General features: G+C 43.2%; 1 protein-coding gene across 11 annotated transcripts in view; it reads right to left on the bottom strand.

Annotated features, from left to right (window-relative positions):
• Positions 1-23,065, bottom strand: part of FAT3 (FAT atypical cadherin 3) — a 719,557-nt gene that overhangs the window by 404,537 nt on the left and 291,955 nt on the right. For all 11 annotated transcript variants that reach the window (XR_013985096.1, XM_081001695.1, XM_081001693.1 and 8 more), the window contains exon 4: positions 18,357-18,418. Coding sequence is in view for 10 of the 11 variants with exons in the window: in XM_081001695.1 (XP_080857821.1) it covers positions 18,357-18,418 (62 nt within the window). In the remaining variant the exon portion in view is untranslated. The remainder of the gene's footprint in view (positions 1-18,356; positions 18,419-23,065) is intronic.

Here is a 23,065-nt window from a genome sequence, read left to right as displayed (position 1 = left end):
TATGTGAATAAAAACTACCTGGGCCAGTGGGCTGCACACAGGAGGGACAAGCACAGAGAGACACGATTATACGCACCCTTCCCAGAGTCTTGCTGGTTCAAGTCTCTGTGTGTATTCTTATTAATCAGAGTTCAATCCTTCGTTTACTTTGCAAACACAACAAATGCGCAAAGCAATTTTTCCTTAAAATGATGCATTTTTTTGCGTTATATTCACAGTATCTCTGCATTTACATGAATCCTTTTAACCACAGTATGTGCGCACGGTCTGGAGAACTTACAGAAGTACAAACTTGGAAGAATAGCTATGTTTTGGTTTGTGCATTGTTTCAGTGAGAACATATTTGGTGAGCTCACTTTTAAATGCAAGCTGAACCGAGTTTCTTTCCCTGCTACCCCAATCGGTAAGTGATCACTTCAGACACCTGTCAAGGGTGATCGGTCCCTTCCCAGCAGCCCTCTGGATATGAAGACAGAGGGGGAGAGAAGGGGTGTCAGAAAGGAGAGCAAAGCAAGGATCAGAGAGGGGTTGTCAGAAAGATGGAGAGCAAAGAGGCTAGCTCTTTAGCTGAGAATCGTGTGCTTCAGGATGAACTTTGAGGTCCCTTCCAACTCTACAATTCTGTGATAGTCCTGCCCACTTTTGACTTCAGCAACAACTAGCTTCAGCCCCACACACTGCCAACCTATTCCCCCCATTTCCCATGAAGGAACACAATTTTGGTGTACACGTGGACATACAGACATTGGCAAACCCTGTGCTACGAGGTTTGTTATCTTCCGCAACTGTGTCTCTGAAAATTTTTACACAACACTTGGGAAGACAGGCAAACTAATGCCAGGGTACTGGAAGAAGCAAAGATCACCAGTGTCGAAGCAATGATTCTTCAACATCAACTTCGTTGGACTGGTCATGTTGTTGTATGTCATGTTGTATGGATGCCTGGTTATTGTCTTCCAAGGCAACTACTCTATTCCGAACATAAAAATGGAAAGTGTAATGCTGGTGGTCAACAAAAGAGGTTTAAAGACTCTCTCAAGGCAAATCTTTAAAAAATGTAGTATAAACACCAACAACTGGGAAACCCTGGCCTGCGAGTGTTCCAATTGGAGAACAGCCTTTACCAAAGGTGTCATGGGCTTTGAAGACACTCGGACTCGGGACGCAAGGGAGAAATGTGCTAAGAGGAAGGCACGCTTGGCAAATCCACACCGTGATCAACTCCTGCCCGGGAACCAATGTCCCCACTGTGGAAGGACGTGTGGGTCCAGAATTGGCCACCACAGTCGCTTACGGACTCACTGTTAAAACCATGTTCACAGAAGACAATCTTACTTGGCTACGAGTGATTGCCAAAGAAAGAAGACGAGGTCACACAAGTGGGAACAATGGCTGGGTACTATAAGAAAGCCAATGCCTTGATAATGAAAATAAGATCATGCGAGGACTTATAAATGCAGGTTTTGTCAATAGATATTTCAATGGAGCTTTCCTGCTGAATTGGGCTTCTTGGCTGCAATCTTAAGTTACAGTGTGCTTCCTAGGAAGCAGCAGCTGTTGAAACCAATGGGAGTTGCTCCTGAGCAAATACAAGTTTGGGATGGGGGCCTTTCAAGTCCTCCTTGCAGTGCAGTAAAAACAGCTTTAAGTGACATATGGAAAAATAATGACATAGGAGTATGTGGGAAAGGTCACTCAGGTTAGGAATAATGAGATTGCAAATGTCACTGAATACCAAATACATTTTATGCTTCACAAATCTTTTCGCACTGTTAGGAGGAAGCTTTGTTTTGTGTGCTTTTTTCCTTCCCTCAAAAAAAGAGGATTTGAAGAAATGTGTTTGCATCGAAAAATACATGTTTATTTGGTAGTAAACTGCTGCTTAAGAAAGAAAAAGCCTTATGGGAGCTGAATTGTAAACATCTCAAAACCCAGAGAGGTGCAGCTATTTAGTGCCAAAGGTAAATGCATAGAAACATACTGCGCATGAGCATCGTCTGTGCAAACCTATGAAAAGGCTGCCTTATACTAAGAGAGACAGTACAGTATTTGACCATTCCAACTGGGGGAGGCTTTCCATGGTCTAAGTCAAGGGTCAGCAACCTTTTTTAGCCGTGGACCATTCCACCGTCCCTCAGACCATGTGGGGGCCTGGACTATATTTTGAAGGGGGAAAAATGAACGAATTCCTATGCCCCACAAATAACCCAGAGATGCATTTTAAATAAAAGGACATTTTCTACTCATGTAAAAACAGACTAATTCCTGGACAGTCCGCGGGCCGGATTTAGAAGGCGAATGGGCCACATCCGGTCCCCGGGCTTTAGGTTGCCGACCCCTGGTCTAAGTCACTGGTCTTTTATATCCTCCAGTTAGAGATGCCTGTTAAGTATAGTAATTTAATTTACTGAAATTGTAAATGCTTGAATGCATGACTATGTGTTTAAATTTGATTGGTTGGTAACTGAATTCTAGAGAGTTCTCTAGTAGTTCTCATGTGATCGGCCAACACTGGTCACATGGGAGTCAAGGAGAGACTCCATTTTATGTGAGGCAAGGTGACTGTGTTTTAGAATCCACAGTGAACACTGCTAAGTTGAATAGAGTGTGGAAGTGCTTTTTCTCTGCTGGAAAGAAAGAGAGCAAAAGCTGCAGCAGAAGGTAAAAGTGGAAATCTTTCATAGGAGCTGCAAGGCTTGGCCTGTATGAGATACAGAAGGCCGAGTGCCGAGGTCTGGAAAGAGAGGAAAATACAGTGGTTTGGAAGGTAGAAGAAGAGACTGCAAGCCCATGCTTAGAAAAGCAAGTGGCTGTAAATATTATGTCTTAATTCATCTATAAGTTTCTGCAAGTAAAGCTTCTGAATGATCAAGTCTGGACATTGGTTTAATTTTCAAAGAAGGGTGTCAGTTATGTATATGATTTGAGCTACTTAGCTGCATTTCTGATACCCTTACTTCAACAACGCTGGGGACTGGTGTGGAAAAAAATTGATAAGAGATGTGCTCCTCCTCTCATTGGGGGCTGCCTACCAGAAATGACCGAGAGTAGATTCAGCACAGGCAAAACAAAACATGACACAAAGTGAAACTATGGAACTCTCTCTGACAGGAAGCAGTGATGGCCCCCAAGGATTGGACGTATTTATGGAGGAAGAGGGTATCAATGGCGACTAGCCATGATGGCTATGCTCTGCCTCCACAGTTCAAAGAGGCAGTGCCCTCATGAACTCAAGTGGCCAGAAGCCACAGGAGGTTTCCTTGTTCTTGCGCTCAGATCCTGCTTCCCAGGAGCATCTGGTTGGCTACTGTGGGAAAGGGATGCTGAGCTAGAAAGATCATTGGTCTGATCCAGCTGGCTCTTCCTGTGTTCTCAAGTACTTCTTTTTCTTTCTGCAAAGCATTGCTTAATTTTGGAATTGGCTGCAAAAAATTTTTTTTGGTAAAGGCCAGTGTCCCTGTGAGTTAAACCACAGAGCCTAGGACTCGCCCATCAGAAGGTCGGCGGTTCGAATCCCCGCGACGGGGTGAGCTTCCATTGCTTGGTCCCTGCTCCTGCCAACCTAGCAAGTAGATAAATAGGTACCACTCCGGCAGGAAGGTAAACGGCGTTTCCGTGCGCTGCTCCGGTTCGCCAGAAGCGGCTTAGTCATGCTGGCCACATGACCCGGAAGCTGTACGCAAGCTCCCTTTGCCAATAAAGCGAGATGAGCGCCGCAACCCCAGAATCAGCCATGACTGGACCTAATGGTCAGGGGTCCCTTTACCTTTACCTTTACGTGTCCATATTGCTGAATCCACACCCCATCAGGCCATGGCAAAGGTCTGCACCATAATCATGATCTCTCTCTCACACACACCATTCCCCTCCTCCTCACTTTAAAAAAGATTAGGCATAGGTGGCATAAATCTCTAACCAGCCCTATACGTTACAAATCTCTCTGCATTACTTTTCTCCCAAGTTATTCGGAAGAAAGGAACAGATTAATTAAGTACTGACATTTTTATTCTTTTGGATATATTCATTCAGAAACTCCTATAGGGCTATTCGGAATAAGCACATTTCTCAGAAAGATAGATAGAAAAAAATAATAACATACTACCCTACAAACTATCTTTGTAATGTGACAAGTTAGAAAATGAAATTATGGTTCATGATATTCCTCTATTTCTTGGCATCTTGACTTCCTCAGGCTAAGAGAAAGAAATTGCTTTTTGAGGGTAAACTTCATTGCACTTGATACTTTAGAGACTTGGTACCTTTTCTTCCTCCCAAAAAAGATCTGGTGAAAACCCGCAGTGTCTGGTCTGTGATTATAAATTAAATATTAACTTGCAGAACTGGTTAAACTAGAAAATGAAAACATCCAGCATTTATTTTCTGCCAAACACTGTAATAGTAAAATGCAGCAAGAACTTTTTATATATATAAAAAAATCAATAGCAATAAATATTATTTCGTGATGAAAATCTATCCCATTTTCTTCCACACACGTTTGGAAAGAAATTTGGCGCAGCATGAACAATGGTGGCTATCTTAACATTTCTACTTGAAACCAAATCAATCTTCCAATGCCACTGGGCAACCAGTTTCACAGGCTCTCCCAGCATTAGGATTATAAAATAACAAAAAGTCTTGTGGCACTTGGAAGACTTAACAAATTCATTATGATTATATACAAGCTAAGAAATCTTCCCACACTCACATGATGGATGAAGATATGAATTAAATGGATGCCAACATTAATTATCCTACAACTCTGAATACGGTTTTTCAGCGTAGCCACTCACCATTTAATTATGCCCTCCTGCGCTAGAGATGGAAAAATCTACGGCTTTCTGTTGCCTTTGAAAAATGAGTTCAAGGAAAGATTGAAGACTACCATATCTATTACACATAATCCTCATGTGATTCAGACGGTTTCCTATCCATATATTTTATTGGCACCACGCTACAAATTATGACAATTCTGGAGCCTTGCTTTCTTCTACGACGGCTGGTGAATAATAGACATTTTGTTTGCAATGATACATTATTTGTTAAACTAGGAGGGGAAATAACAACAGGATCCTAAATTTTATTTGTCATTTGCTTACTCCTGCATGCATGACTTCTCTCTATTTGCGGCCTGATACAGATTTTAGTCTTTGCCTCTCCAGACACATTTTTCCTAGCTGGGATACGAAGAAAACGTGGCCATTCTGCTAGGAACGAAATGGTGCCCTTAAATACACCTACTGCAAAGTCACCTCCATCCAGAATGGCTTTGTCAGGAAGGCCAACCCATGCTTGGCCCATTTTGAAGTCTATTTCAGCCACAGGGAAGAGATCACAGTCCTTGTGTGCATCCCAGGAATTAAAGCAATACAGCAGTAGCAAATGAGAGGCCTTGGCAACGCTTAGGGGCTTTAAATATATTTAACAAAATAATGCAGAGGTAAAGCGTACACTTCTTGTTACAGCAAAAGCAGGTAAAGGCAAACTGTGAAAGACATCATGCTGCTTGAGACTCTTTGAAGCGTCAGAACACTTATGAAAAATACAAGTGCAGATATTTAATGAATCAGAACGCCCTTCTGGATGCTTGGAAGACGGCAAAAAGAAGAGCCCTTCTTTGTTTGGTAGGTAAGCCGAACATCACTGCAGAGCTACAGAATTTAAGAAGCATGCAGCAAAGTGTGGGGTTGCAGGGAGCAGGGGAGGAGAGGTTTGAACCCTGAGCTAATCACAGAATTGTAAAGGTGGAAAGGACCCCAAGGGTCATCTAGTCCAACCCCCTTGCAATGCAGGAATCTCAGCTAAAGCACCCATGGCAGACGGCCACCCAACCTCTACTTAAAAACCTCCAAGGTAGGAGAGTCCACAACCTCCAGAGGGAGACAGTTCCACTGTCCAACAGCTCTTACCATCAGAAAGTTCTAGTGTTGTTTTATTGTTGTTGTTTAGTCATTTAGTCATGTCCGATTCTTCGTGACCCCATGGACCAGAGCACGCCAGGCACTCCTGTGTTCCACTGCCTCCTGCAGTTTGGTCAAACTCATGCTGGTAGCTTTGAGGACACTGTCCAACCATCTCATCCTCTGTCGTCCCCTTCTCCTTGTGCCCTCCATCTTTCCAAACATCAGGGTCTTTTCCAGGGAGTCTTCCCTTCTCATGAGGTGGCCAAAGTATTGGAGCCTCAGCTTCAGGACCTGTCCTTCCAGTGAGCACTCAGGGCTGATTTCCTTCAGAATGGATAGGTTTGATCTTCTTGCAGTCCATGGGACTCTCAAGAGTCTCCTCCAGCACCATAATTCAAAAGCATCCATTCTTTGGTGATCAGCATTCTTTATGGTCCAGCTCTCACTTCCATACTGGGAAAACCATAGCTTTAACTATACAGACCTTTGTTGGCAAGGTGATGTCTCTGCTTTTTAAGATGCTGTCTAGGTTTGTCATTGCTTTTCTCCCAAGAAGTGGGCGTCTTTTAATTTCGTGACTGCTGTCACCATCTGCATTGATCATGGAGCCCAAGAAGGTAAAATCTCTCACTGCCTCCATTTCTTCCCCTTCTATTTGCCAGGAGGTGATGGGACCAGTGGCCATGATCTTCGTTCTTTTGATGTTGAGCTTCATACCATATTTTGCGCTCTCCTCTTACTTGAAAGTTGGCTCCAGAAAAACCATTAGGGCTTACTTCTGATAAAACACGCCTAAAATGTGGTGGTTTCTCATTTTGAAAATTGGGATGAAGCTCCTCACAGACACTTTGCCCATTCTGTGTCCTTCCGTAACTTCCTTTCCTTTTGATGTAGTGCTGGGTAAACTGCAGCCTCAGCTAGGTCCCACCATTTTGAATTTTGCATAAATTTGAGCTCTTCCTCCTCCCTTTTAATGCCTCCACGGGAGGGCTGATGTAGTGCAGTGCTTCAAGGATTAAGCTGCAAATCAGGAAGTTGTTGACTTGAAACTCAACTTCACTTGAATCTCGCAAGGGAACATGAAGCAAGCATCTGTCCTTGTAAGGATTACATGAAGGCAATGAATGTGAAGTACTCTGCACTTAGGAGTTATGTGCAAATGCTGCTGCTTCCGTTGCCCCTTCTCCAGTTCTATTATTACTACCCTTATTATTTTATAATACTGTATTACAATAATATTCATAAATTTGCCTCTTGTTCACTTGCAGCGAAAATCTATTAGAAAGAGGTACTTCAGAGAAGCCCTCTCAGCTTGAAATTTCTGCAAACAAAAAATGTGCGTCGCCATTACTTCGTCTTTTGTGAAGAATTCCAAGCCACCTAGCTGGAATAGCTTTCCACGGTGACGCATACACTGCCCAGTCAATGACCATTTAATTAATAATCTATAAATATTCAGCAAAGCTACTGTGCTGCTCTATAAACAGCTTTGCAAGCTGAAGGATCTATATTCTGGAACCGTATGTTTAGCTTCCTTTTTTCGAGCCCTCATTCCCAAGCGAGGGAAACAGTGCTAGACCTCTTTTATCTTTTCCTTGAGTGAGAACCATGCAATTTTATTTACCCCGATATTCTCTTCTGCTGCCTCCTCTTCTCCATGCCTGCTCCATTTATTTTAATTATGGGGTTTATGTAGTTATTCCATTATGTTAGATTACATTAGATTTCCTGAGCCTCGGGGGCACAGCAAGCAATAAATCTAAACAAACCCTTCACAACAAATTTGGCTTACACCTAGGATGCGCATTGTACTGCCCTTATACAAACCTATGGTGCAACAACCCTTAGAATAGTGTGTATGCTTCTGTCACCATGTCTCAGAAACATTGATGTTGAAAATGGCTGGATATTCAGCTAGAAAAGGTGCAGAACAGCCAAAATTACCAGGGTTCTCGTAAAACTTCCCTAGGGGTAAAGATGAATACATTTTGTTCTCTCTTTTTAGTTTTTAAAAAAGGAGAGTAAGGGGAGGCAGGACAGAAGTCTATAAAATGATGCATAGTGTTCTCCCTCTGTCATAAAGTGAGAACTCAGGGTCATCTAATAAAGCTGAATTGTGAGAAAATTGGGACAGACAACAGAAATAACTTCTTCACACAATGCATAGCCAAACCACGGAATCTGCTCCCACAAGGTAGTCACTAACAGGTAGACCAAGCCAAACCCCTGGCCAGCAATTATGGTGTGTAAAGGAAGGGGTACAGCGACTCTTGCATCCACAACCCCACTGCTTGTGTGTGGAAGAGGAAACAACATTTTTGCAATGCAGCTCTCAGGGTGCTGCGGTGGAAAAGCCCGGTTCAGGTCTGCTGCCATCACAAAACAGCACAGCAGCTGACTCAGGATTCAGCAACGTATTGCTGGCCTTCCCAATGCCAAACACCGTGTTCTGAGGGTTTCTGCTGGTTACTGGACACCATCAGTGGTCACTTCCACCCAATCTGCTGTTTGGGGAAGCAGTGGCCGGCCATTGTGCCTGTCGGCAGTGGAGCAACGGAGCTCGTTTGCCCACAGGGTTGAAGAAGGGGCACGCTTGCCTCATCCAAACTTCTTCCAGCCCAGCAGGGTTCTGAATCTAGGTTTAGGGTTCTATAAAATGGGACTAGACACATCACTGGAGACCGATCCAGTCACTTGCGAACAACAGCGGGAGAGGCCTGTTGCTCTCGTGACCTTCTCGTAAGCATATGGATGGCCCTTATGGGAGAGAGGATGCTGGGGACTATTTGATGCATCAGGACTATTTTTTTATTGCTTTTATGTGATGGAGGAACCATCATTTGTCCACAGGACAAATACCAGGCCTACAGTCAGAGGTGTTGAAGTGTGAGGAGTGTGTGTCAGAGAATCACTGCTGAATAGCCCAATATGTGTAATGTTATTTAACTGAAGACAATCTTACTTGGCTACGAGTGATCGCCAAAGTAGAACACATAAGAAAGGAAAGGAAAAGTGACAGGCAGAGGCTTCCCCCTTTTTTTCTAACAAAAGTTGAAAATTCAGAGAAAGTGTCTGAATAATCCATAAGAGAACCAGAACCCAAGAGAGACAGAGAGGAGGAGGAGGAGGAGGAGGAGGAGGAGGAGGAGAAAAAGAAGAAGAAAACATGTTTGCTGTGGGCGATGCTGAAAATATTACACTGCCCTCAAGTCTTATAAAATCTACTATATATATATATATATCACAGCATAACTGTCTCATTTCTTTGTTCACACTCACTCCAGTTAAAGCAGAAAACCCTTAACTGCATTTTGTGTTATAAAACTGCTGACTAAAGGAACATAATTTAGCCTTCCTACTGTTTTTGAACAGTCGTGCTTCTCAAGTTGCCTCTCTTAAAAATAAAGGGGCATGGAAGACTCCCCAAACTGCGGTAAGAGCAGGAGGGAGGAAGACAGCAGTCTCTGAAACGATGCTGTTAGCTGCTTGGCAGAATTTCGCTGTAGACTGCAGGCCACATGTAAAAAAAAGTAGGGGGAGCTACTGGACCTGAAAATCAAATAGGACCGCTCTCAGCGATGCAGCTGACAATCCTTCATCTCTTTGGAACCTATTAATTAGGAGCAGCATGACAATCTATGTGCCTACTTATCAATACAGACAACTATAACAGCAGCCAGACTTTCTCATTCTGCAGAACAAGTTTTTTGGGTTTTGTTTTACAATTGTTCACCACCTGTAACAGCACTCGGCAGCCAATACAAGAAGAAAATCAAACAGCATATCAAATAATAAAACTGCACAACGCCTACTACTACTACTACTACTAATAATAATAATAATTCCCCGTCCATCTGGCTGGGTTGCTCCAGCCACTCTGGGTGAATTCCAACATATATAAAAACATAATAAAAGATCAAACATTTAAAAATGCAACAAAAAACCCCAACCCCAATAGAAAAAGCTAGGTAAGCTAAGAACCAGCGTGCAGACACTGGGCAGTATCTCAGAGGGAAAACTCTTTAGAGAGCAGTGTTTTCACCAGCCACCCAAATTCTGTATGTATGATTTAGTTGAGATCCCTGCATTGCAGGGGTTGGACTAGATGGCCCCCGGGATCCCTTCCAACGCTACAATTCTATTATTCAAAATGAGAATAAGGCAGATTCTTAAACCTATTATGGAGGACTTGTTCTGTGCACAGGATAAAGGCTGGTGAAGTCCTGGCTTCAGCATTCCTTTTATTCCCACATGCGGCTTTTATTCTACATTCTGCCCTCACTTCCCATTCTTACTTGGCCAGCCCATGTTCTCCAAAATATAGCCTTAACTACATAGCTGCTTTGTTTCTGGGAAACGCAGGAGTCATCCCAGAGAATTTCTGTCTAGTTATGCAAGCGAATATTCGAGACATAAGGGCAAGTTCCAATTCACCGAATGCCCTCTTGGGAAACCATTAAGTCTCAGGCAGACTCTTGCCCATTTTAAAACCTCATGCCAGGAAAGGATAGTCAGTGTGCTATGACAAATGTGGGCAAGGTTATAGCAGGAATAACTGTACAAAATCTTAAGTTAGATTTGAGTCTGTTAGACTTGTGGCCAGTGTTTGAAAACGACTAAATCTTTTCCGTAGAAAAAACAGCAACAGCCATGCAGACTCAGGGATAAGTTGAGGTCTGAAGAAGTGCAAAAAATATTAAGAAGGGGGAGGAGCTAGGAAGAGAATTCCCAAAACATCCCTGGAGTGCATATTATGATTAGCAGCATGGCTCGCAGCATGAACAAAGTAGTTTCCAGTGAAAGGCAAACTGCAGCAAAACAGAAACAGTGCTGTATATCACAAATACAGGTAGGACTGGAAAGCAATGTCATCTGGAAAGCCCTCCCATCAGATGTCAAGGAAATCAACAACTATATGACTTTTAGAAGACATGTGAAGGCAACCCTGTTTAGGGAAGTTTTTAGTGTTTGATATTTTATCTTGTTTTTAATATTCTGTTGGGAGCTGCACAGAGTGGCTGGGGAAACCCAGCCAGATGGGCAGGGTATAAATAATAAATAATTATTATATTATATCTTACATCCCAACTTTTTGTACCCCTATTATTGATTGAAGGGCTGTGCTCGGAAAGAGAGTGGGAGAGGATGCTTACAGCAACTCTGCAGTGCCAAGGACTGCTAATATTTCTGACAAGTGTTGTGGCTACTTAGTTTTTCTTCTTAGACCTCGTCTCAGGACAAATTACTTACATGGAAGACTCTTCATGGAGGTTTTTAAGCAGAGGTTGGATAGACATCAGTCATGGATGCTTTAGATTGGACTAGCTGGCCCTCAAGGTTCCTTCCAAGTCTACAATTCTATGACTCCATGCTTCTATGCGTGCAGAAGCCTCATGCTCCACTAACTCGGATAGACTCGTTGAACTTTGAAATGTTCAAAAATGCTCAAGAAGTCATGACTTGTAGTAACTAAGTAGAAACAGGTAATATCCCACATGCCTCAGTAGCATGCATAATGACCAGAAGTGGCTACCCACATGTGTGAATTAAAGAACATAAGGGTCAGAGGTCAGATTTCACCCACAGGGTGACTAGAGAAGACCTTGAAATGTATTGGGGAGCGGGGTGAAGTCTTCTCTAAAGGCCTTAAAGCGTACAGGGGTATATATGAAGAGGAAAGTTATTTAAGACAACTAAATCCACTAATAAATTGGTGGGAACAGGGTGGAGTTTATGCCTGTTTCACAATATGAAAACAGTTGCTGTTAATAAAGTTCACATGTGTGTCTGTAAAGGACAAAATTGCTCAAGAAACACATTTGTGGTGTCCAGATGGATCTCTGTAAAGTGAAATCTGTCTCCTATTATCAACTAAAGCTCTCCCTTGCGAAAGAGAGAGCTCTTAAGGCATGAGGTTCTATAAAAATCTCAACTTACTAGACACAAAAACTGTCACGGCAGAACTAGATAAGAGCTTTGCCATTTTTTCCTCTCCCATTAAATATCCCCAACTTTGACTATTCTAGGTCAAGTAATGAGAAAAGAAATTGCATTCTGAGATTACCAAATGGTGGAAGATTTCGGTGAAATATTCCATGGGTGGAATGTGGGTGGTTGTTGTTGTTTTGCTTTTTGCACTGGCCGAGCAGCCATTCCTTTCATTCTGCAAATCATCTTTCCACTGGTCTGTGCTCTGCAGCCTTCCTAGGAAAGGAAAGCTAAGCCAAGGATATCAGTGGGTTTTTTTGGGGGGGGGGTGAGTGTGGGCTAGAAACCCAACAGACTAGCAAGAGATAGCAAAGATGGCACCCCTCGCCCACTTTTTAAGTCCGTTAAGTGCCAACACATCTAAAATGAAACTATATAATGATTTCTCAAGCACTGTGAGCAAGAAGTAGGAAAAAACTCCAGAATTTTTCTCATGGGGATGAGATTACCCAAAAATTGGGGGCAGGATTCAACACAGATCTAGTGCTAGCTGGCTGCCCAGAAAGGCATGAATGACCTCACGTACGCTAGAGCTCATTCCAAACCTTGGAGCTGAGCACAAAGGTTTGGATCTCTTTCCCTTTCCCCATTTTAGAGCATCAATGTGCAAATCAATGAGCTGTAACTGGATTAAACATTTCACTTCCATCAAACTGCACATGTACACTGGCAGAGCAGAGCAGCCGTAATTTATATTCTCTCCACCTCAAAGGAAACTGGTGGTAAAAAGAGAGGAGATGCTTGTATATTCATATCTGAAAATGATTCACTTTCAGCATGCGCGTCAGACAGCTGTCACTCCGTTTGCTACCTGAACAGAATCAGACAACTAATTTTCAGTATACGAACATGCAGCAAAGAGACGGGAGGGAAAGGAAGCCCCCGGCAAAGGGCTGATTTGCAAAATGCTTACAGCCATGTTGCTACAGAGGTCTGGGCTGATTGATGTATATGCACTACAGAAAAACAACAACATGCAGCTGCCATGAAAACAGCAGACTTGTCTGGCGCCTTGACCCGCCCCGTCCATGATCTGTAGTGAAACTCACCTTGTGTCTTAATACCGTCATCACCTAAGCAAGAGCTAATATTGCAGAAAGGGGCAAGGAAAGGGACAGAATGGTGGCATTAAAGACATACAGCCAGTTTTACTCTGTTACAAAAATTTGGAGGATGGAACGAAATAAAAGGCTGCCATTTTGGTGCCAGCCCTGTGGTTCTTATAACTTGCAGTTCTGGCCATCACTCTAAAAGCAACCGAATGCGACATTTTGGCCAGCTTCCCCAATAAATATTTGTGCTGAATGTTTGAGGCACCTTTAATTATGTAGCTGGATGAATCCCAAGCCGGAATTAAGATTGCTGGAAGAAATATCAACAACCTCAGATATGCAGATGACACAACCTTGATGGCAGAAAGTGAAGAGGAATTAAAGAACCTTTTAATGAGGGTGAAAGAGGAGAGCGCAAAATATGGTCTGAAGCTCAACATCAAAAAAACGAAGATCATGGCCACTGGGCCCATCACCTCCTGGCAAATAGAAGGGGAAGAAATGGAGGCAGTGAGAGATTTTACTTTCTTGGGCTCCATGATCACTGCGGATGGTGACAGCAGTCACGAAATTAAAAGACGCCTGCTCCTTGGGAGAAAGGCGATGGCAAACCTAGACAACATCTTAAAAAGCAGAGACATCACCTTGCCAACAAAGGTCCGTATAGTAAAAGCCATGGTTTTCCCAGTAGTGATGTATGGAAGTGAGAGCTGGACCATAAAGAAGGCTTATCGCCAAAGAATTGATGCTTTTGAATTATGGTGCTGGAGGAGACTCTTGAGAGTCCCATGGACTGCAAGAAGATCAAACCTCTCCATTCTGAAGGAAATCAGCCCTGAGTGCTCACTGGAAGGACAGATCCTGAAGCTGAGGCTCCAATACTTTGGCCACCTCATGAGAAGAGAAGACTCCCTGGAAAAGACCCTGATGTTGGGAAAGATAGAGGGCGCAAGGAGAAGGGGACGACAGAGAATGAGATGGTTGGATGGTGTTCTTGAAGCTACCAGCATGAGTTTGATCAAACTGCGGGAGGCAGTGGAGGACAGAAGTGCCTGGCGTGCTCTGGTCCATGGGGTCACGAAGAGTCGGACACGACTAAACGACTAAACAACAACAACAACAACAACGCTTGGGCCATAGGTCATTCACATATAAGATAAATAAGTGCAGTACAAAACCCAACAGTATGAAATATTGCATAAAACCACATTGCTCCTTCAATTATGAATATATTATTATTGATTGCACCCGCACAAGTCCTTGCGAGCACAGTGAGTCTATAGGATTAAAAGTTGTGATGGCAGGCCCAATGTTTACTATAGCCATACCTCATGTTACGTTTGCTTCAAGTTGCGCTTTTTCAGGTTGAGTCCCGCGGCGACCCAGAAGTACCGGAAAGGGTTACTTTTGGGTTTTGCCGCTCGCGCATGCGCAGACGTGCAAAATGACAACATGCAGATGCGCAGAAGCGGCGAATCGCGACCCACGCATGTGCAGACGCGGGTTGCGTTCTTTTCAGGTTGCAAACGGGCCTCCAGAACGGATCCCGTTCGCAACCAGAGGTACCACTGTAGTCTGAAGAGTTCTTGTGGCATGCACAGAAATGTTCTCAAATATTCAGTGCGCCTTTTAAACAACGACAGCAAAAACAAACCAGGTAGCATGGGAATGTTGTTCCCACTTTTTATTATTTTTTATTCTCACATCTTGTTATGAAGTAATGACAGTATAAGAAAAGATGATGGGGGCTTTCTCTGAGCGGGAGGGATAAGATATTAATCTCTTTTGCGCTCCCTCAGATACCTGACTGAGCAAAAGAAAAAGAGCGGCAGCCGAGAGAAGAAGAAAAGAGACAAGAAGGCGGGAGGGAGACAGACTCAGACAGAATTGCTCAGATTGCGCAGCGCTGCAAAGAAGTAAATACAGGTTTCCTGAAAACCGCAATCACACCTCGCTTTGTAGGAGGTATTTATTTTCATTTATCTGTTTCACAAGAAGATAACCACCTAAATGTCATTTCTTTTACTACACCGAATGTTTTTCTTCTTCTTCCTTTTAAACCCACCATCCCAATCTTCCATCCATTTAAGGCATTTTTTTCCCCTGGCGAGTAATCAGAGGAACTGCATTTGGGGTTGCTGGAGGTTATAAAGTAATGTAATGCTCATGTAATCTCCGTCCCTTTTAAGCTTGATCTATTTTATTTGCAAGTTCGGGATGAAGCGGGATGGGTGGGGGATTTGAATGTGCGGCCCACGGAGTATCAATCAGTACCTATCAGAACGGAATAAAAGTATTCAGATTGGCAATTTAAATAAGAGGATCACTGATTGGATTTTTTATTAAAGGGGCTTCGGGAACAGAGCAACCAGTACAGAGGGCCAGACCCTGTTTTCTGAGGGGGTGTTAAATGCAATTCTCTGCTCATGTGGTTGGCTGGGCTAAGAAGCTTCCAAGTCTGGTTACTCAACCTCCACAGCCACAGTTTCTTTTCCTGCCGTGTCTTGGGAGGGAGTGTCACTGGGCTTGTAATCACCAGTCCCCGAAGCCTTAAAAACAACATCACCACCAACTACAACCTGGGACTATAATGAGATTGCTTTTTCCAAGCATATTGAGACCCATGAAAGAGCCTTGAAGCTAGCAATCTAGAATTTTGCTTGAAGTAGGCTAGGCAAAGGTGATATTGGGAAAATGTACCTTTCTTAAAACCTCTCTATATCGATTTTATGTTATGGTACTGAACTTGTCAAGTGGAAGAGCTCTGCTGGGCATAACATACTTTGTGGGATGTCTCTGTTCAGAGGAAGCCCAAGAAAATTGAAATCTCACCCAAAGGTCATAAAAAAGTGGGACGGACTCCCCCGGAAGATGGTGGACTCTTCTTCCTTGGAGGTTTTAAATTAGATGGTGGATGGCCACAAGTCTTGGATGCTTTAGTTAAGATAGTTGGACCTCAGTGTCCCTTCCAACTCTACATTACAATGACTAGGAGCCTTGAAAATCTCCTTGTTTGGTGATACTGCTAAGGTTTGTTTGACATGGGACTACTGTCTCAGACCAGAACAGTGTATAAGATTTTAAACCAATATCTGAATCCATCAACATCCGCTGGTAAGCCACAAATAAATAAATGTACGGATAGTTCACCAAGGAAAGTTCATCTTAGTATGCTGCGGCAGCAGAACGCCCTACAAATTCAGTGTCTTCTCCTTTGTCTATGTAGTTCCAACTCTTTCATTCCAATTCAAGCTTCACACTGATTTGTTCTGAATAGGCTAAAGAAAGACCTTTACGGGTATTATGTCACAGTCAAATATAGAGGAAATAAGGGCAGGCTTATTTCATGAATCAAATAAAAGACCTCCATACTCCTGGGGCCCCATCAACGCCTCCCTCCGCCCCTCCTAGGCATGCATACACCATGCAAGCGAGAAAACGGAAGCTTTTAGGTCAATCTCCAGTCAGATATCTTTTCACGGGGAGCCAATTTTATTCTCTTTTTATGCCAATCAGACTCTTAATGGGAGGAAGAGTATAAAATAATTCCGGAAGGCAAAAGTGGTGCTATGGGGAGGCCATGGTTATACTGGCAATTAAAGGTTCCCCCAGGAGGTTAATTAACCACATTAGGAGCCAAACATTTCACAAAATGCTTCACAAGTGTCGTAAAACCAAGCTCTTCCTCTTCAGACAACCTAGTGCCAAACTGTCAACAGCCTGTCTGATTTTTGTTATTGAGAAACATGCCGTCAAATGGGCAAATTTTAATGCATTCTAATCATTTTGGGGGGAGAGGTGGCGGCCAATCTGGACCTCTAATCTTTGCACCTGCCAGTCCACAATTTGGCTTCTACTAGTCCCGAAAATCCTGGAGCAGTAGTGTGCTAAATCATCCCCCTTGACTATTCCATCTTCAAACAGCCTGCAACAGTGGGATTTTGTATTCATCTCCAACCTATTATTCTGAAATACCAGGTAACAGATTCCTCATTAGCCGCATGTGAATCAATCCGGAACAGACGACTAAAGCCTAAGTGTAATAAATTAGCTGCCCTGCAACTCCTTCCCCAATTAAAAATAGATGCCTATTTTCATTTTATTTGAAGGGGTATTCTCAGCAAGTATTCCGTCTGCTGTGCTCCAGTTATATGCTCAAGGCCTACAGACCAATAAAACACATATCAGGCCTGAAAACCTCTCATTAGTAGACATGCTTCTGCGGCAATTTAATTTCATTTGGCCGCTTTTCCTCAACACTGATAAATAAAGATGTTGCCTTCAAGCCCAAATGGGGCAGATGTATATGATTACTAAGTGGGTTGGTTTTGGTGGAATACAAAGCACTAGGCTGAGAAGCTCCCTTCACTCCTTGTAAACAATCCAGTGTGGTGTACTGGTTCAGAGTAGTGGACTCGTAATCTGGTGAACCGGGTTCGCTTCCCCGCTCCTCCACATGCAGCTGCTGAGTGACCATGGGCTAGTCACACTTCTCTGAAGTCTCTCAGCCCCACTCACCACACAGAGTGTTTGTTGTGGGGGAGGAAGGGAAAGAAGAATGTTAAGCAGGATATCAAATCCAAACTCCTCCTCCTCGTCCTCCTCTTCTTCCCACCACCGCTGTCTCCATATTTTGCCATTTACATCCAAACTCGACTATAATGGGTATGGGGTTGCTCGTGCGTAAGTTGCCGCCTCTCCTGGCTATGTTGCCTTGTTAAACCTTTCTGTCTGGACAGCCCTTCAATTCGTGTCTGCCTCAGTCGCTAGCAGAATCTGTCAGTGGGTGTTTCTTAAACCTCTTCCAACATAAAAGTTGTTTGACGCCCAGTCTCCTCCTACTCTCCCTGCGTGGAAGTCTTCTGCGCAGGGAGGGCGTGGGTAGCGGAGGACCTGTGCTCTCCCCGCTGGTGTCCAGTGAAGAGTCCTGGAGCCCTCTCTCCGATTCCCCCATCTGCCCCCCTTTATCCCTGGTGTAACGTTGATTTGCTTCCCCTTCTGCTGAACTGCCTCTCTCCCTGCTTGGCCCTTCTCCAGCATCATTTGAGAGCCTTCCCTTCGCCTCAGGCTCCGATGTCAGTTCCCTGACATCGACAAACTATGGTTTGTACAAGCCATAGTCTACCTTCAAACCAGGGTTGCAAACCCAATTCAAACGGTCTGCAATCATGGTTTATGTGCAAACGATAGTTTCTCCAAGTTGGATGTAACAGGAAACGGGAACATGTCACAAAATCAGAAGTAACCAAGGGAATCAGATGGCACAAGGAAAGGAATGAGGGGAAAGAAGACAAAGGAGTGTGATAGCACCAGGCAAATTCATTTAGAATCATGAGGTTAGATCCTGCAGGACAATCAGATCCTGCAAACCTGGTCTGCACAGCCGTTTTAGAACACATTCCCTATCTCATCTTACCTCCAGAAAATGTTCTGCCTGCTGTTCACGATCCAGTTTTCTTGAAGTCGTGGTTATGAGACCTGTAAGAAAGATCAGAATTATTTTCAGTAACATGAAAAAAGAACAGGTCTCCGGATGGATCACTAGAAGCACCCGGACCCAAACTTCCAACGTGAACCACTTTAGCATACAGAAACAAGGTTCTTGTGCATTTCATGAAAGCGCTAATTGGATGATGCTTAGGATAAAATACATTCAGGAATGTGTTCATTGGAATAAAACAGGCATTTTAATACAAATTTCCACACTGATTTTTTTTTTAAAGAAACTGCACATTAATGCAGAAATGGGATCAAACAGATTGATGGATGAACACTGGTGAAACTGACACAGATATAGACTGATCTGAGCTTCCCTACCTATGAGGACTGCACTAGGTATGCTGGGGAATGGAAAAGCTGTTTTTAATCAGCGATGACTGATTCAAAGTTTTTGCTTCATGCTACAACCAATGAGCAATTCATGAGCCTGAACGTTGTGGACAATGAATAGTCAAGTTACCTTTGGCGCTCTTGCTAAATTCCCCATGTAGAGTATTCCCCATCTCTTTAATAAGGGTTGAGTTCATAGAATCATGGAATCATAGAGTTGGAAGGGACCCTGTGGATCACCTAGTCTGATCCCTGCAGTACAGGAATATGAAGCTGTCCCTTATGGGGATTGAACCTGCAACCTTGGCGTTATCAGTACCATGCTCTTAGAAGATGGTCTTCAACATCCTCCTTGGTGGAACCAATTATGATTCTATACACTCCAATTGCTAACTCAATCAAAAATCAAGGCGTAGGTTTGTTTATTTCTGAGTTAGATTTTCACCCTGCCCCCATAAAAACCATGATAAATTGCATATCTCACCCATTCTTAGTTAAGAAAGGCTCATTATCGCAACTGAAACGAGCTCTTGCATAGGCTAATACAATACATCAGAGGGGTTTTCTGAGCCAGCGCCACATGCAAGCGTCTCTAGTCTTCCTGATAGCAGGCATTATGGAAGGCATCAGAATAATAAGGGGCAATTTTATTACCCAGTATGAATAAAATGTCTTTTGAACACTAACAGCATGTTTGTCTAGCTAGCTTAGTAAATCACAGATTGGCATGATGAAACAGAGGTGCTTAGGGGGGGAAAAGAAAAAGAAAATAATAAAATACCCCGGAAAATAAGTTAAATGTGACTTTGGGTGTAAATAAACATATCATTTTATATAATTACTGATGTAAGCCTCTAATTTGACAGTGAGTGTGTGCTTATCTGGGGGGGGGGGGATGGGAATTTGTTAAATATGAAATGGGAGGCAGATAATCCTGAAGACAAATGTATGATTATTTTAAAATCTGAAGCATTATTCCCCTTTTTGATTACTGGACGAGAGTGAAATGCCCATTCCTTATAAGATAAGCTAAAAGAGAGAGAAAGCTCATGTTAACAGCAGTAAATGCTCCCGCATTCCAGGGGCTTTGTTTACTAGTGAAACTGCTAAACTAGTTTCTCGACATTACACTTAGCGTATTTCTTCCACACATTTTCCCCTCATGAAATAATAGTGTTGGCTTTATTTTAAAGTCACCATGCAAGCTCAGGTGCCAAGTTAACGGTCAGGGGTGTAAGAAAGCATTGCTTTCCGTTCTGCCCAATATTTGTCGCAGGCACCACTGTCTCCTGTCTGCTGCAGTTCCTCTTTTGCCCAAGGCTACACTATCAGCCTCACTGTCTGCAATGGCAAAACTGTGTGTAACTTACATAATTCACGTAATAAACTACAGTCATACCTCTTGTTGCGTTCACTTCATGTTGCGGATTTTCGGGTTGCGAATGCGGCAAACCCGGAAGTGTACACTTCCGGGTTGCGCCGCGCGTGCACACGCAGAAGCGTTCTGCATGTTTTGCACCTGCGCAGAAGCATTCTGCGCACTTCACACACGCGCAGAAGCGCTTCATTGCGCTCCGTGCCTGCGCAGAAGTGCCGCTCTAGTTGCGGACTTTTTGGGGTGCAAACTAGAGGTACCACTGTATTCTGTAAATTATTACGTTGTTGTTGTTGCTTAGTCGTTTAGCCCTTGTGACCCCATGGACCAGAGCACGCCAGGCACTCCTGTCTTCCACTGCCTCCCGCAGTTTGGTCAAACACATGCTGGTAGTTTCGAGAACACTGTCCAAACATCTCATCCTCTGTCGTCCCCTTCTCCTTGTGTCTTCAATCTTTCCCAATATCAGAGTCTTTTCCAGGGAGTCTTTCCAGGGAGACCTATGTTTTAGCAGCAGGCCACTTTTTCTGCCTGTTGCAGTAATCGTAATGTGATGTATGATTTTTAATTGCATTTTTATTGATTCTCTTATTTCTTAGGTACTGCATTTTATTGTATGACAATTTGAGTTCCCAAGAACTCAAAGTGTAATACAATAAAATAGAATATAAGAAAAAGAGGAAGCAATAAAAATGCTTTATGCAATGGATGTGTCGCCATCTTTAATCACAAATCCACAACTATGCCACGGACCACCTGAGCTCACAGACCACCAGTGGTCCACGGACCACAATTGGGGAACCCTTGATGTAATAATTTGCATAAAACAAATTGTCTCAAGAAACGTTTGTAGCATTTCTAGGATTGAATGGTGACTTGTGTTGTTGTTTTAAAAAAATCACAAGACAAAGTTGCGGGCATTACCTTACAACGTCACAGAAGGGGCAATCACATCACAGAATTAAACTGTGTCAGTCATTCCCTTTTCACACACACACCCTCCTGAGAATTGTGGTTCAGAGAGAGGGAACAGTTGCTATTTCTAACGAAGAATTATCCGCATCCTCTCCAAACTATAATTCCCAGGATTCTTAGGGGAAAACCGTGATAGTTAACGTGACATAAAAAGCAATAAAAGTTTATAGAGCAGACAGGACCACAGACTGTGGAATTTCTGCATTCCAAGTTATAGCCCGAGGTTAGTTACTATGATTGGACTGTGGGCAAGCTCTTGCCTGGGCTGATTTGGGTTTGGTCTGTTCCAGTCGATGTTTTATGTACCTTTTGAGATTTGAATTGAACATAAATTATCTTATTTACAAATTTTGCAGCGCACACCCTGTAACAGCCGAGCTGCCAGCAAAGGCTAAAGATATATTTTGTTCCTCCCCAAAGAACACTAAAAGTGAAACGACACCAACCCTTTATTTTTCTAATGCAACAAAGTGCCTTTCAATGAATATATTAAGATAGTGTATAAATCAAACATCACTATATAATTGCATATCCCAGATGCACTGTATCTAGCAGAAGGCCTATTTATGCTAAGCTCATAATGAGCTAGAAATGTAACAGTGGCTGAGGAAAAAATGGAGAGTAGGTCTGCCTTGGTGGAACTAGGCTGTGGAAGAGAGAGCTGGGGCTCACCATTTAGGGCAGCCTTCTCCAATACAAAATACCAAGATGTTGTAAGACCACAAAGCCCAGCTCCATCAGTCACACTAGCCAGTGGTCTCGGATAACTGGGAAGGGGGCTTGTAGTCCTACAACATCCAAGGACCCAAAGTTGGCTGGTTTAGGTCAACCACACAGGCAGCATATTTGTGGCATCTCTGGATAGGAGATGATGTCTTGGTCTGCGTATGGTCCTTCTGCAGGTGTTAGATCCTGTTCTTGTCAAACTGGAAGCAGGAGGTAGCTGCCACAATGAGTAGAAAGAGAAGTATCTCCTTGCTCAGAATTAATCTGCAATTATTATTATTATCATTATGATTGATTGATTGTAAGGGTTTGAGATGGGAGGGTAACAGTGTGGAAAGTATCTGTGGCAGTGTGGGAAGTATTTTAGCATCAGCATTGTCAATACCATATTATCACTGTCCTCATCATCTTGCCACTCTCATCACCACCGTATTCAAAGCATTCCACATGCTCCTGACAAAACCTTAGCAATACAGATCAGCACTGTTAGTCCCATAGTACTGGTGGGAGGCTGAGACTAACAGCAGTTTGTCCGAGACCACCTATAAGTTCATGGCAGACGTAAGCTTGCAGGACTTTCCCAGCACGATGTAATTTCAATGCAATACTGTTCAAACGATATAAACCTCAGCTCTCATCAGATTTTATAAACATGAAGTTTGAAACTGCTATCTCACAGCCTTTGGGTGGCCAACTTTTTGAAATGCACCACCGACGTTCAAAAGGGCAGATGGTTTGGGGGCACCAATATGAATTTCTCTGCTACAGCATGAGCAGAAAACTAATGTATATGTGTCAACAAACATTCCTAAGACATATCATGTTTTGACATTGCATATGCTTTCTAACACAACAAACAACTGCATAGTCACCAGGATTATTCAGGCTATTGATGCTGACGATGGTTCTGTGCTTCGTTTGGGGTCACACCTGAAATGTCCCACTACCAGACATTGCCCAGGGAAATGCAAACCTATTTGTCTGGTGCTGAAAAGATGACGAAGTTGGCACCTGCTGTGCCTCGCTGGAGAGAGCATTTAATAGATGGAAGCTGCTGCAGAAAAGGGCATTTTCTGTAGTATTTAATCCTATTTGTCATGGTGCCTGATGTGATTATGGAATGAAGAAGAAGAAAATGGCACCTGGAAGACGCATAGCAGTGCAAGAACACGAACACGAACATGAACATACACACACAATTACAACCTGATATTCCCAAC

This window comes from Podarcis pityusensis (assembly GCF_964106645.2).
Source record: "Podarcis pityusensis genome assembly, chromosome: 4".
Lineage (NCBI taxonomy): Eukaryota > Metazoa > Chordata > Lepidosauria > Squamata > Lacertidae > Podarcis > Podarcis pityusensis.
This window is presented reverse-complemented; position numbering and strand designations above follow the sequence as displayed.